General features: G+C 42.1%; 1 protein-coding gene across 4 annotated transcripts in view; it reads left to right on the top strand.

Annotated features, from left to right (window-relative positions):
• The window catches only part of tnr (tenascin R (restrictin, janusin)), a 158,235-nt gene that overhangs the window by 86,174 nt on the left and 56,526 nt on the right, over window positions 1-15,535 (top strand). For all 4 annotated transcript variants that reach the window (XM_086203625.1, XM_086203624.1, XM_086203626.1 and 1 more), the window contains 5 exons: window positions 7,725-7,836; window positions 10,126-10,348; window positions 10,506-10,606; window positions 10,910-11,072; window positions 12,971-13,447. In XM_086203625.1, coding sequence (XP_086059751.1) covers window positions 7,735-7,836; window positions 10,126-10,348; window positions 10,506-10,606; window positions 10,910-11,072; window positions 12,971-13,447 — 1,066 coding nt within the window. In that variant the 5' untranslated portion in view covers window positions 7,725-7,734. The remainder of the gene's footprint in view (window positions 1-7,724; window positions 7,837-10,125; window positions 10,349-10,505; window positions 10,607-10,909; window positions 11,073-12,970; window positions 13,448-15,535) is intronic.

Here is a 15,535-nt window from a genome sequence, read left to right as displayed (position 1 = left end):
CTCAACCACTCCCACTAGTCTCTGATTGGTCCAGCCAAAAATTGGACTCCGCATTCTTTAAGATGACCTTTATTGCCTGACTGAATATCAGCAATATCTGAGCTGAGCTGGAGGAAAGAGCCTGGCTTGTAGTTCTTGTCTTTATCGAAAAAGAGTTAATGCCCACAATGGCAGATGGAAAAACCTTTTCCGAATAGTAGTGACGAATTGTTCCTGCTCCCTCCGGCCTCCCGGATATTCCGTTTACTGATGAAAATACATATTGTGTAGCTTAATTTTTCCTTCCTGTTGATAGAAACAGACCTTCTTCTAAATCTTTTTTTTTTTTTTTTTTTAACATTTCCAGATTTTGCATAAAATTAGACGATTGACAGATACAATTAAATGTCTTTTGTCCGACACAGTGTTGCAGAGGCAGCAGAGATTTTCATTGCTGCTGGATTACGGGGGGCAGTTGCTTCATTAATGTTTACACTTTCCTCCTCTTGACTCGTAAAGGGAGAGTGACAGTGAGTCACTCCCAAGGCCAACTTATCTAGCACCCCTGAGAACCCCAGAGAGGAAGGAGGCCACATGCCCTGATTGAAACATATGTCTCCAGGACATAAAGCGAGCACTTAGTCAGGAGGCAACGGTATAAAAAGCCCCGTGGCCACAGAAAGGAAGGGAAACTCACTCACACACACACGCACAGAGAGCTAATGAACCTTTCCGCCACATAGCTCTCCCTTATTCCAACGGGGATGCTAATCTCCTGCAGGTCCCCAACTGTTACAACATGCAGATACGCACACATTTATTCAAAGAGAGGCTGTGATCATGAGTAGTGTGTGGGAAGAAAGGTATTCAGTGGCTGCTTCTCGTTTCGTGATGCTGGATGGATGAGAGAGAGCCTGTTTAGCTGTCTGCTCTTTTTCTTTTGTTTTGTTTTGGGTTTTTTTCCTCAGCTGTCTTTAGAGCCCTCTTGTCAGTTCTTCTGTTTCCCTTCATTATCAAAGACACGCATTCTCCAGCTGCCAGGTGTGAATGCAGTCCGGACATTAGTGAGGAAACCCATGGGAACAGAAACGCAGTGGCCATGTGTGAATTTTTTGCCATTTACTTGGCTTCAGTGAAGAGCTGCATTACCACAAGTCATGACTCCTTTCATCCATGGTGAGGGAGTCATTATGGATTCTGGCGGTGGGCTACCAGCAGTTGTTAATACCGTTGCAATAACAACCTGTCATCTTTGTGTTGCTCCCTATAAGATATTCATCTTCAACTGCCAATTATGTTGAAGTGCACTCCTAGAGCACATTATTCTTCCAAGGTCTGTGTACTATTTCTTGAGAAATAAATAAAAATGTCCTGTGATGTTTTACTTTTAATGAATATTAACACATCACCGCTGTTTGACATATCCGAGTATGGATATGCAACAAGCTGTCAACCTACTGTTGTTCTCTCTGTGTTATTTAAAATTTATATGATATTTATTGAACTGTAAGCTAAATTCACATTTTTTGAATGTCATTGTTTTCTTTTTTTGCTTCTTGCCTCCTCTCTCGTGTGACAGTCAACTTCATGGGAATGTTTGCATATTGCTATTCTGATTCCAGTTGAAAAAGTCTGAAAACAGACCACAAATGACTTCAGTTTTTCATTGTGTATATTTGCTTAAAAAGGCTCCTGACCTGCTGTGCTTGAGTTTGCCTTCAGTTTTGCTATATGCTGGTTTTAGATTATGTCAGGGTGTGAGAAGCTGTGTCCAGGTGGAGCTTCACTGAGATGCAGCAAAGAGAAGTTAATTGCCCTTTTTAAACACAGAATGCACCAAATTTGCAGCCAGGTAGAGGCAGGAAATTAACATCCTGTCTGTGTTAAACGGAGGCGTAATATTCCTCTTTTCAAAAAAGCTGCCACTTGTGTTGGTGTAAACATGCGACATGACGTGCAGCACGAAGTTGCGCGTGAACAGTGGCATACAACATATGCGTCGGAAGAATATTTAGCCCCGTGACAACAAGCCATCCTTCACAGTTTCCGTGAGGTGGTTATCCACGGTCGTCCCAGCAGTGATGGTTTGCTGAAGTGATGATCTGACTGCTGTGATCAGCTGTTTCGTGATTTTAAAACTCTGGGCTGTGGGTCGCACAGCAGTTTGTGTCATCATCGACACCTCCGCCCACCTCACACCGAGCCGGATTTACATAGCAACTGAGGCGGCAATAAGTATACCCTCAGAGGAGGAGGAACATGGCCAAAATTGACCCCCAATTCACAGCACTCTGTATAAAACCTTGGACCGAGCTGCAAAAAAGACAGGCAAATTAGCAGATTGCTGTCCAGTATAAAAGCAACTCATGTGGGCTCTGCAGATGCAACTCTGTCGTTTCTTTCAATACTCCAACAAATCCAAGTGTCGGCAGATTGAAGAAATTACATGAAAAAAAAATAAAGAAAAAAAATATATATCTAAAAAAACAAACAAACCCTGATCTGTGCTGTTAAGCATCATAAATACAGTGCTATAAATGGTAGTATGGTATTTCTGGTATGAGTCTCAGGGCATAGAGGTAAAGTTCACTATGATGGTGCGGTTCAAACAGCAGGGCGTGTTCCTACTGTATACAGATGCATTTCCAGTAGGAGTGATACATCTTTTTATCGTATTATCATGGATATAGACAGTATTTTCCATGAATACCTGCAATCTACAGACATCTGAAGTACATTTTTATGTTTTGGTTTTCCTTTATTGTTTACTTTTTAAAGTTGTTTTTTTTTCCCTCTTAAAAATATGAAAAATGTAGCACTTGATCTGGCAATTTCCGTGTGATTGAGGGTCCCTGTACAAACCGTCCTCGTGAGAAAGATTGGATTATTTCCTCGGTGTAATTTTGTGCATTTGCATTTTCAAATTCACTTCTCTTCGTATGGTGTCAACCTTGAAAGAGGAGGATGAAAGCGAAAGATATTGTCAAAAAGATTCCAGACAAAAACATCAAAAGCTAACCTCAAAGAGAAATGCAATTTAACAAAGATGGAGAAAAAAAGTTCCAGACAAGATCAAACAGATTTAGTAGATCAAACTTTTATGTGTGCTTTTTGTGTATTTCTTTGTGTGTGTTGTGGCTTCTTTGGATAATTGTGCATTTTCTTGTCCAATTATCACGGTGCCCTTGTGTTTTTTTTTATGATAATTGGAACAGACAGTTTTTATTTCAGCCTTGCAGGAGGGTGAACTCGTTCAATTTCTCTTACAAAAATCACCAGGTAATAAAGTGGCAGCATTGTTTCAGAGCAATCTTAAAGTCGTTGATATTTATTCCCGTTTACTTCCCCGAAATATTTATCTGTGAGTAAATGGGAAATTCTAACACGCACACACTCATATAACTAAATTACTATTTATTTTATTAATATTTATTATGTTTTTGAAAGTCTCTGGATTGAGAGGCTGCATGCTGACACGTCTAATTACTATCAAGGCAGGTGAAACCTAACCCTGACATTAAAATGAAAGACAAGAAACACTTGATATGTTACAGGTTTTCCCTCTGCAGAAATGCTGACTGGTTTTGTGTGTGTGTGTGTGTGTGTGTGTGTGTGTGTGTGTGTGTGTGTGTGTGTGTGTGTGTGTGTGTTAAAGCATGCATCACTTCGTAATTTCACCAAAATCTCCCCAGTCATTAGTTGTCTTCTATTGGGTTTAAATCTCCTGCCTGTTAGTGTATTTCAGAGTGTGTATTTTCTACTCTAACCTTCAAATTGTAAGAGCATTCTCACTTATTAAGACATACCAGTGGTCTGGAGAAAGCAGTGATGAATCATGTCTTAATCAAGATTCCCTCTGCCCTTAATTGATGAAAATGTTTTGCTGCAAACAAGAAAAACAAATTTTGAAGGCGTTTCTTCGGTGTGAGCGGGCCTACCGACCTGTGCTTGTCACAGCCTCAGCTTGAAGGGCAGCGCTTAAGAGTCTGATTGGTTTCTGTAATGCTGGGGGGTTTTGAAACTCTGTAACAGGTCTGTCACAAAGACTCACCCATGACCACATATGAGCCAATCACAGTTTGTAACTGCTACACAGTATACTCAGACATCCTGTGCACCAGATGAAGCAAGGGGCAAGCTGACGCTCGGTCAATTACGAGCGTGGTTGCTAGTTTGCAGTTGCTACACTCGCCACCCTTTACCTAGCAAATGAAAATGTGCCTGTGCTTGAGAATGTTAATGAGGTGTGGGCTGATGCAGCCATGGTGCATTGCTATTTTGGGACACCAGAAAACCTCTTTGCCATAAACCAAGAAGAGGCTGGTCTTTGGTAGATGGCGATATGTGTGAAGTGCTACTTAAATGGCGCATCAGTCAGACGAGCAGATGCACTGCATTGCAATGTGGTTCTACTGGAGAAAACGTGGAAGCATCAGCCGCCACCTCCTCCCAGGCCTGCTTCACCTCCAGTGGGTGCCTGCTGCTCCAGGACATAAACAGAAGACACGCTGGTGCACCAGAGGTCTGTGTCTTCAGATGAGAAGCGCTCACTTCCACTGAAATAACAACACGCTAAGTCCTGGTGCACCCTGGGCTTTAAAGAGAATGACACGAGCCACCCTGACACACACGCATGAATAATTAGGTGTCTAATGATGGCATCACTGCGTCGTCCATCATTGTTTGCCCTCTTATTACACACCCTCTAAATATCACTACACTAAATAGCACCTTTATGCTATCACTTAGCTGGTACCAGTCTGATATGTGGTCAGGAATCTTGCAGGTCTGACGTCATAAAAATCCACTCCCATGACAGGCTCTGTATGATACAAATTGTCACCATCAGACAGAGGTAGTACGCTTGCTGAATGTGCCCCTCTTTCAACCATGTCAGGGCCAGGGATGAGTCACTCACACTATTAAAAAAAAAAAAAAAATGAATAAATATATAATAGTTTTGAAGGAGCCAACAAGCTTGGGCAACGTAGGGGTTGCCCAGTGTGAGTGGGCTTTCAAACTGGTTCCCAGATAGCTGTACAAATACACACACACACACACACACACACGACTGTGTGCTTTATCTTCTTTGATGGTCGCAAGAAGAACCAGAGTTGCAGCCTGCCACTTTATTTAAACAACACCTGAACTGAACAGAGAATCTCTAAAGTGTATTTGAAGGCGCACTCAATACCACACTTGGGTTTGTGTTCATCTAAGCGCACGTGTTCTCTGTCTTGGAAAATAATATTGAGTAAATTAAGCCAGTGGTGCCTGAAGCATGTTGGGTCTCTTCGCTGTGAATGAGTGAATCCAACCCTAATTGATCCTCCCATTAATATCCTTCCTCTCCTTCGGCCTGGAAATGCTTGCAGGCATCAGCTTGAACTATGACCCATTGACTCAAGTGAAGTCCAGCAACTCTAAACCTTTCATCACTGGTAGTGTGAAACTATATTTAGGCTTGTGTTAAATGGCTCTATATTTGGTTTGAAAGCCTTAAAGCTGCAAATGTGCATGCAACACTCGACGTGCACGTGAAGCCATTAGCTCTGTTGTCCACAGTGACACAACAAGGATGCACGCCTCTTTTATCTCAAGAAAAAAGAAAAAGGCTTTCGCTCATGTAGCTAGAATAAGTTTTTATTTAAAGAAATGGGTATTATAAAATAAAATCCCACGTGAAGTTGTTGATCCTGCAGGAAGCTCTCGGGGGCCTGAAGCAACGGTTGTTGCTTCTCTGATAAACGACCTTACAAGCACGGACACACGTGTTTCTTTGAGCGGCCCAATGCGCAGTCTACGCACATAATGTACACTGTGGCAGGTTTCGAATTTTATTTTTTTCAGGAAGCGTGCTTCTGAACCCTGTTTCGTATGCCATCATTTTAGCCTAGCAAAAACCGATCACTGACCGATATCACAACTCCCTTCTTTTGAACCCACAAATAGCGATATTGTAACAGCCTCAAAACTTCTGTTTCATAAAACACAGTCTCCTGATTTCCGCACAAAGAAAAATCCATTTATCTCCATCAGATCTGCTCAGCCGCTGTCTCAGCAGCCACGTATGAATGCAGCTAAAGAGGAACGGTTTTAGCTAATAGCTGTGAACGAGCCGGTTCCAGTTGGCTTTGTCCACTTCACACATTCATCATCTTCATGCCTGTCGTGTGTTTGGTGAATGCAGCGGCTAAACGACTTGTGGCATGGCAGACAGCTGCTGCGTGTTTGAGGGGAGGATTCAGAGAAAAATTTCCATCCCTTGGCTGTAAGGAGGGCGGCGGCATTGGTCTGCAGTCGATACCAGCAAGGGCAAAGTCATTTTTAAAAGCATCAGCCACGGGATATGCTTTAGATCATAACAAGTCGCTGGCTATCTCTACCCTGTGGGTCTTTCATGATAGACCGTGTGCGTCAACATTCTTCATAAGAGCTTCTCTTGCACACATGTACACATATTGTACAAAGGTCGTTTCCTGAAGGGAAGTATGCTGAGGCGGCCATGAAACATCTAGAAATAGCTTAGTCTCACTGTCTGAGGTATCTCCAGTATGTGTGAAGAGAAAGTTTACTCCGTCAGTATGTATGGTTTTATTTTCAAAAAGATTGTATTTTCTCTGAATGACACCAGACAAATACGCGTTTTGCATAGACAGTGAGATTCTCTCCGCTTCTCATTTATGTGCAAATACACTGCTGTTTCAACATTTTCACCCTAAATGATCAAAAGCCGCCCGAGCCAGTTAGGTGTGATAAGAAGACTTCCATCTGGCTCTCACAAAGGCACCAGCTGAGAGCAATAGTCTGCTCCGCCAACATGAGATGGATGGTTGCGATAAAGGAGGTTCTTGAATTCAGACTCTACACAGAAGCATCTGTAAGATGCTTTAAAATTCCCCAGGAACAACATCTGCCCTCAAATTACCAGCCATGATTGAAACTTAGTGGGAATGTGCTTAAAATAATTATTAAACTCACTCACATCTTAACTGTCCCCCGCTCTCTGGTGTCTTGTCCTCAATCTTGATTGATGCAACATTTTTGCAAGTTTAGTTCGATATTTGATTTCAGCTGATTGTTACAAACAAATTCAAATAGCCACATCAAAAACAAAGTACTGTCTGGTCTGTGCTGCTATATGACAGTCTGCTTAAAGGAGTAACACCAGTTTTTTTTCCCTCTGTGCAGCTTTTATTTCCGCCCCCCCGCTCTGTAGAGAGGGAATTACATCGGCATCACTCTAGCCGTGTCTCAGCAGAAATCCATCTATCAGCTCTCTCCCTGAGCAATATTTCTGTTTTCCTCTCCTGTGGAAAGATCAAATATTTGGCATTTCGCTGAGGAAAACATTCAAAGGTTCTTAGCTGATTCCCTAATCCCCGGAAGAGTATTTTATCCTTCTTAAGCCAATTATTTTACATCTGATCAAAGGCATTTATTTACCATTTACAGAAGATAAGCTGATGGTAGGGACTCCCTGCGCGTGCGCACGCGCACACACACACACACACACACACACACACACAGCAAATGCACACGTCTCTAATCTGCGTCAGTAACAGTTGAAACAAAAACACGTCGAGGACATATTTTCATGCAAACAATGCACCACTACAGATTTGCTTTTGTCTTTTTATTTTGTATTTAACTTTCTAACTTTCTTTTCTTCTCTTGCTCTCTCTCTCTCTCTCTCTCTCTCTCTCTCTCTCTCTCTCTCTCTCTCTCTCTCTCTCTATCCCCAGGTGTGAGTGTATGAAGCTCCTTCCCAACATGCCACTGGCACAAAAGAAGCATTACAGGGCCACTTTGCCTGCCACAACAGGCTGGATCTTGGCTGTGTTTCTTGCTCTACAGGTAATATTTATTCTGACTAAATAGCTCACTCGCCTCCTCACTGACGAGAGCAGCTGCCTATGGCTTTTCTTCATATTTAATGTTTCCAATCTAGCAGGGGCGGGTTAATCACTCGTTTCTGGGCACAAATCCAATCAAGCCGTATCTATGCTAGTTTGGATGTAAAGGAATAGTCATGATTTATGAATATTTATATGAGTAAGTCGAGCTGCTTCGTAGAATCAAGTGATGCAACTGAGAGCCCTGTTTATGGGTGGGACCAGGATGAGGGCACAAGTCCTCTGGGCTGCACTGGTGCCTCCTCTGGTTAGTCGGGCACCTGTGGAAATGCGTGATCCTCCCATGTGCAATATCCCCCTCGGGAAACTCTTCACTGTCATGCTGCCCTCCGAGAGAACTCTATTTTGACTGAAAATTGACTCGAATGTAAATATATTTTGACGACTTAAACTTGATTAAAACTGTTTTCAATTTTTTGCTGGTGAAAATTACACTGAAACTGTGAACTGAAACTATATGCATTTTTGTCCTAAGATGAAGAAAAATTAAAGATAGCTGCCAAATTAACACTGATCAAAACAAACGACACAAATGCTACAACGCAAGTGATCATAGCCGTCCCTTGGACCCCCCCCACCCTCATCGTCCCCTCCGTTGTCACTTCCGCATTGCTAATTCCAGAGAGAATACTTTTTTTTTTTTTTTTTTAATGAAATGACATTTAAAGATATTCTTCCAACTAAACACAAGAGTGCGAGGCTGCCAAGAGTGTGGCTGTTATTTTCTCTTTAGTTTGGATTGGACGATTATGAGTATGAAATGTGAATACACAGCCTGCAATATTATTTAACATTTGAAAGGGAAGCATTGAGGGAGAGTTACTGCTGGAGATGAGAGACACACACATGTTGTTATTCTAAAAAAAACAAAACAACAAAAACTAAAAAAAAAACAGAAGACGTTAGTCACAGTGTTGTGGTTTTTAGATCCAGCCTCCAACACCGTTCGCTGCGAATGTGACACATGACACTGAGAGGTAATGAAGGAACCCCCGGCACGAAACTGCTGCAGTTTGCACACAAATTCGCTCGAATGTACTCTTTGCATCATAACTTCTAAACTCACAGACATGATAAACACATTTTTAGATTCAATATAATGGAGGTTTTTCAAAGATATTGTTTTTTTTTTTTTTCCTGTCTTCCGCAAACATCCACAAAGGAAAGAAGAACACTGTTTTGATTCCGTCTGGGACAGAATCGCCCTGTTTGAAATATTTCCAAGTAGTTTAAGTCTTTTGAAAGCTAAAAAAATTAATAATAAAAGTTCATTTGTGTTAAAGTCAGGGATTTCTTTTATTGATTTTCTGAGAAAACAATCCCGAACCCCAACCCTCATCAATGTCCCCAAAATCCTTTTAATCCTCGTGTGACCAACTGTGACTATAGCCAGAAAATATGAACCTGGACGAAAGGAGAATCTCAGTGTTTTCACTTTGTCCTTCATTATTTGTGTGTTAAATTTTAATAATGTTAACTCAGTGCAATTAGGAAATCATTCTGCTCATTAGATCCCTTTAAGATCCCTCGACTGCATACAACTTTAAGTGAAAAATGTTTGTTTCTCATGTCCAACATATCCATAGAAAAGAATGTAAACACAGAGTCCCTTGATTGTTAGGACCAAAACTTGGGTTAATTGAAAATTCAAGCTATCATCCCGGCAGGCTGGTTCAATTTTACCCAAATCATTTGAAGCACCTTTGGCTCTGGAACCCCTGAAGCCCCTCAGCCGCCTCGTCTGATCAATACCGATAATATGCTTATCATATACTGGGAACTGTACCATGGTTACAAGTCTCCAACATTCATATTCAACAGCATGCTGTAAACACACACAGAAAACAGTTGATCCCTGGCGGTCAGAGTTGTTTGTGCGGTGGCTGTATTTCTGCTCGTTATTCCTTTTCCCTTGAAATGAGACTTCCTTCATCTAATATTAGAAATGATCTAAGCTCTCAGCGAGTTGCAAACAAACCACAACCTGAATGGGGTCAACTGCCAGGGTTGCTTTTTTTTGGGGGGGGGGGGGGGGGGGGGGTTGTTTTTTGAAATTATTCAAATTTTCAACCTGGAAATTATTCTACAAAATAATGATCCACCAGTGTCACCTTGTCGTGCGTCCACCTCACATCTTAGTAACTGTACTGTACAAACACGCTTCACAGGGGACATGTTATACTCTCAGTCCAAACCAGTTAGGAGCTGTTTATTGTCTCTGGGTCCCCAGGGTGCCGCTCATGCTGCTCCATCAGGCGAAAACAAGCTTGTTCGTACCACCAGAGTGAGGAGACAGATCCTAGAAGAGGATCAATCCCCCTTGGCTTCCTCAGCCAACCAAACCCTCCGGGAGCAACCTTTGGTCTTTAACCACGTCTACAACATCAATGTTCCCTTGGAATCTCTGTGCTCGGTCGATCTGGATGCCTCTGCACCACCGGCCCCTGGTGACGGTGAGTTCTTCGCATTGATCGTCTCGCTTGAAACTTATAGTAGTTCTTCCATCTGCTGTCCTTAAGGCACTTTTGGTTCACACACTCACACACAGATGCAAAAACAAGTTGTATTTTATAGTCTTTAAGTTGAAACCCCACTGTTTTGCTTTCAAAGGTTCTCGTGCTGAACTGGGTTCCAGACCCTCTGTCGAGGGACCCATGGATCCAGCTGGACCAGCGGAGTACAGTGAACAGACCCTGGATGCTGACAGCCAGGTGCAGTAGGGTGTTTAGCATTGTTATGTGATGTATGTGGTTGTAAAGCATCTACATTCTATTTTAATGGATATTTAGTCACAAACGTGGTTTAAATGTATCCTTTTTAACTCGGTTAAAGCAAAACCAACAAACAACTCACCGGTCAATGAGAATCAGAGCGGCACTTTAAGAAGATTCTATAGATGTTTTGTCATCTTAATGCTACAAGAACTGTAGCCTCACGCTGACTGTCAAATTTTAAATTTTTCCCCCAAGTTTGTGTTTGATTATTCACTAAACTCACCAAATTCAACTCCTCAGGTAACATTCACTCATCGTATCAACATTCCAAAAGCGGCATGCGGTTGTCCAGCAACAATCACAATCCAGCAGCTCGCCACGAGGGTGGAGATGCTGGAGAGGGAAGTTTCCCTGCTCAGAGCACAGTGTGGATCTGGTTGCTGTGGAGAAAACTCAGCCATGGGTGAGTGCTCTTCAGCAGGATGTACCACCACTGTATCTATACAACTCTTACCAACAGTTTTTGCATCAAAAAAAATAATGTGTTTGTCTCTTAGAGGCAAAGACATACACCCATTGCCCTCCTCCTTAGGTTCAGTCAAACAACCTACCATGATCTAATACAACAGCTCTGTTTAACCAAGATCAAAATGGTCGGATTTAATGACATGTTGACCCTCAATAATAACCATGACTTATGATTTATTACTGCATCAATTCTAATCATTATTGAACATGGCTGTTTTATTGTACACTAGTGTACCTAATAAAGTGGAGAGTTAGTGCAAAGCAGTCAAATAATATTATATAAATCAGGCTGCTTAATATGTGGCAGGAGAGTCCAAACTGATCTTGGTAAAACAGGCTGAAAACCAGTTTAGAGCATGAATGGTTTTCTTCGATAAAATGGCAGCAGAAAATTGGTGCTGCAGGGCAGGTTTTTTTTTTCTGCCTCATATTCTGGGTGTAAAAGGTGTGGAGGAACCTTAGCCACTGGTAAAGAGTATATTCACGATTCAGAGGAAGTTGCTATTATGTTATGAGGGGACAGGAATGGATAGAGTTACGGGATATATTATGGTTAAACGATCTCTTCCACTGACACCATCACCTTATTCAAATATTTCCCTGGAATCACTTCATCTCGACGATGACAGTCTGATTATAGCGACGAATCTGAATCAGTGAGGATGAAATGTTCAGCTGAGGAAGACGTGGCAGGATGGAAATGCACCAAATGAGACGCTCGTCCGGCATTTTAATGACATCTCGGCATCAGAGATCAAGGATTTTCTTCCAAGAGTGGATTTGACTTTCAGAAAAAAAAAAAAGAACGAAATTTTCCAGTCAAAATGAACATTATTAGCACAAGATTGATTGTAATCGAGTAAAAAGAGAAAAACCATTTGCGTTCATTTCTTTCTCAAAAGCTGCTTTCTCTCTTAGAAAGCTTTCAGTAATTGTAAGGTCTTCCTTGCCTGTAGTAGTATCCCTGCAGCAAACATAATGTACACATTTAAGCAGTAAAACTGAAGGGCAGAAGAAACCCTCATGGGGAAAGAGAATTAAATTGTCAATTTTTAAACGGACAAGCGTAGACGTTTTCTTGAGTAGTAATCTGTCACTTATACCAATTTGCCAAGTGTTTAAATACAAATTGATTATGGTGCGAGTTTATCTTTGTGCCCAAAGTATACATCATTTGTAAGCAACATTATGCAGTTTTGATGCGCAGCAGCAGCCTCTGCTGACACAAGTGGTAAAATAGAGAACGCTGCTGCATTCAAATCGGGTGAAGAGACGACTCTATTTCACTATTTTAACTTGATTTGAAGGCAATCAACTGATTTAGACCCTGGGAGCCAATAAGCAGCAGCACGTTGCTGAGAATTCCAAGCTAGTGTCTAGTACCTGAAAGCAGCACTGCAAGTTTCATACCTGCTCAGTTTAAGCGCAGGAAAGAAGCTCCGTGGACGGTCGGTGTACCATCAAAATAAGAGCTAAAATGCTACATAATTTTGCTTTTAACTCATTGAAATAGATTTACTCAACCAGATAAAGTTACACCACAATCCTTAGATCATGTGCTAATAGATCGTTGCGATGGGGGCCTAAGAGATAAGTCAGACAATAACATTTTTACAGTTCAGCCAATGAAGGGAGGGGACGTCTGAACCAAAATTCACAGCCAGACTGATTAGATTCACAGTCATTAAAGTCAGGAGGCCCAATCCTCTGCGAACCATAAAAGTTTATTAAAAACCTAAGTGCAATCGATTCAGAAATTGAAACGTTTCATATATTGATTTCTTCATCACTTACGCAATCATTTGACATTTAATGTTATACAATGTTTCCCAGGCCGTCTAGACTTCTTCCCGGGATGCAGCGGCCACGGCAGCTTCAGCCTGGATCTCTGTGGCTGCATCTGTGAGGAAGGCTGGACTGGTAAAAACTGTTCTGAGCCCCGCTGCCCGGATGACTGCTCCGGCCAGGGGGTGTGTATAGAAGGGGAGTGTGTGTGTGACCGTGACTTTGGAGGGGACAACTGTTCAGAGCCACGATGCCCCTCAGACTGCTCAGGACGGGGTCTGTGTATCGATGGGGAGTGTGTGTGCGAAGAGTCCTTTACTGGTGAAGACTGCATGGTCGGGAGGTGTCTGAATGACTGCTCGGACCAGGGGCTGTGTATTAACGGAACTTGCCAGTGCCGGCCCGGGTATGTGGGGGAGGACTGCTCGCTGGTCTACTGTGCTAACAACTGCAGTAAGAAGGGAATCTGCAAGGAGGGATTCTGTGTGTGCCAGGACGGCTTCGCTGGAGACGACTGCAACTCTGGTAGGCCTTTATTCTCCGTCCTTCACATCAGCTTAGTGCTTGACATTTGTTAAGTTTAAAACTACTTTTTGACTTCTGTGGTTTGATTCTCTAGAGTCAATTGTCATCATGTTGGAGTTGGTGTATTTAAAAGCTAAGACTCAGAAAAAGTATTCTGGACAAACACTTGGTAACACCTGTGGGACCTGGATTTGGTAACTTGGAGTCTTAATTCAGCCTGACCTTGAACATTTAAGCCTGTGACAATATTTACTATATTGACTTGATGAAACACAGACACAATAGAAGTACACTCAACCTCAACATAGTGCCAACTGAGTTTTCTTGCGCTTTTATGTAAGAACAGTTCTCTCCTCTGCGTCTTGGAGGCGGAGTTTTTCTTCACACACACAAACGCTCCCCAGGACTCACACTAACACCGTCCTGTTGTCCTGGGGACAACAGAATATATATGCCAAACAGATATAAATCCTCACCAGAGAGGATTTTCCACTTGATAACTGAGCTGGTGCATATCACCGGTGTGTGTCTGTGCCCACTTGACAAGTGTCACAAGAAAACACAAACTGCCTGCAGAAATATTCTGGGCTTGTTAACACTGGTTGGCCCTGACGCCTGATTTTTCAGCTGTTCTTTTCCCATTTGATTTGACATGTGTGTGGGGTAAAGCCTGTGATGTTAATGTGGCAGGTAAATGTACCAGCTAACTTAATACCACTCAGACCATCGTGTTGATAAACAGCTAGAAGGAAAAAAGCTGCGTGGTCTTCTCTTGGATTAATTGGCCTCACTACTCTAATGATATCACTGCTGCACAAGTCCTACCGAGAAAAGTTTGTTAAAATAAATATGCTCCTGCGGGATCCGACAGCTGGGTTGCCACCAGGAAGGTCAGACTATCGGTTTGCTTTATAATAAGGCATGTGAGCTGAGCTTTGCTTCTGTCTCTCGGGTAACTTCTATGGATGTCACACTGGCAAACAGACAGTGAACCAGGTGAGGAGGAGACGACGCGAAGAATCAAGATAGCGTAATTGTGGAGGAAGGTGAATACGCTGCTGACTGCATAATTCCAGCCAGAAAGATAATGGTTGAATTACTGGACTTGGTTCCAAAGGCGATACTACTACCTGCATTATTATGCTGTTACCGTATCATTCTATCAGTGTCGTAGAATGACTATATTACAAAAATGTCTTCGACCAATACGTTGAATTTGTGATGAATTGCTGTCATTAAGGTTTTAGTTGCAGGAACTGGATACACCAATTGTACCAACAGTAATTTAGGCACCAAATTGTTGGTTATGGCATCATTTTAAACCTGAGTAGGTAATGGAGTGTGTGTGGGTGTTGTGGACCACTGAGAATTTATCGACAGTTGAAGTCAGATTTAATTTATCTGAATGTCTTTAACAAGAATGAAGGAAGTAATTAATTCAGCCACCTGGCGCACTAATTGAAAGTGTTTAAATCCTCTCACCTGCAGTTGCCCTACAAAATAGGATGATAGATTTGCTTGATAGATTTTTAAATCTAAAGGTTTATTTTTTTTTCTCTCTAAGTTAACCAGTTAGATTATGCCAAGCCTCATCATTTCTTAGCCTTAAAAAAACGAACCCCTTTCCTTGAAACGCAGGTGTGTGACTTGCTGGACAGCTGAAGGTGCAGCAGCAGCAGCATTCATTTGTCAAAAGTCACATTCATCCTGGGAGAGAAGCGTCACATTAGCAGCAGCAGAGACAGTTTCAGAGTCCCGCTCGTCTTTGTTTGATGCAAGTTTTCGACGGTGAAATATCAGATCCTCCTCTGCCATTGGGGGCAGCTGTCAGCCATGTGAAGGATGAGGACCGTCAGAGAAGCGAGTGATAGAAACGCAGGGACGGCAAATCATTTTACTTAGCCTGATCGCTCCTCACAGCTTTCCCATTTAATATCTATACCAACTGAGGGAGTCCGAATAGCTAATTTCTTTGCAATTAGAGTTGAAAATAGTCAATGCTTGTGGGAGATAGTCGACTGAATACAAAACAAAGCAGTTCAATTACCACAGACCTGTAGGGTGACAGGCTTAAGTGTTTCATATTAT

The sequence above is a fragment of the Aulostomus chinensis genome, chromosome 5 (assembly GCF_037954235.1).
Source record: "Aulostomus chinensis isolate RoL2024-O1b breed Wild chromosome 5, RoL_Achi_v1.0, whole genome shotgun sequence".
NCBI lineage: Eukaryota > Metazoa > Chordata > Actinopteri > Syngnathiformes > Aulostomidae > Aulostomus > Aulostomus chinensis.
Note: the sequence above shows the minus strand (reverse complement) of the source record. Positions and strands in the feature narration are given on the sequence as shown.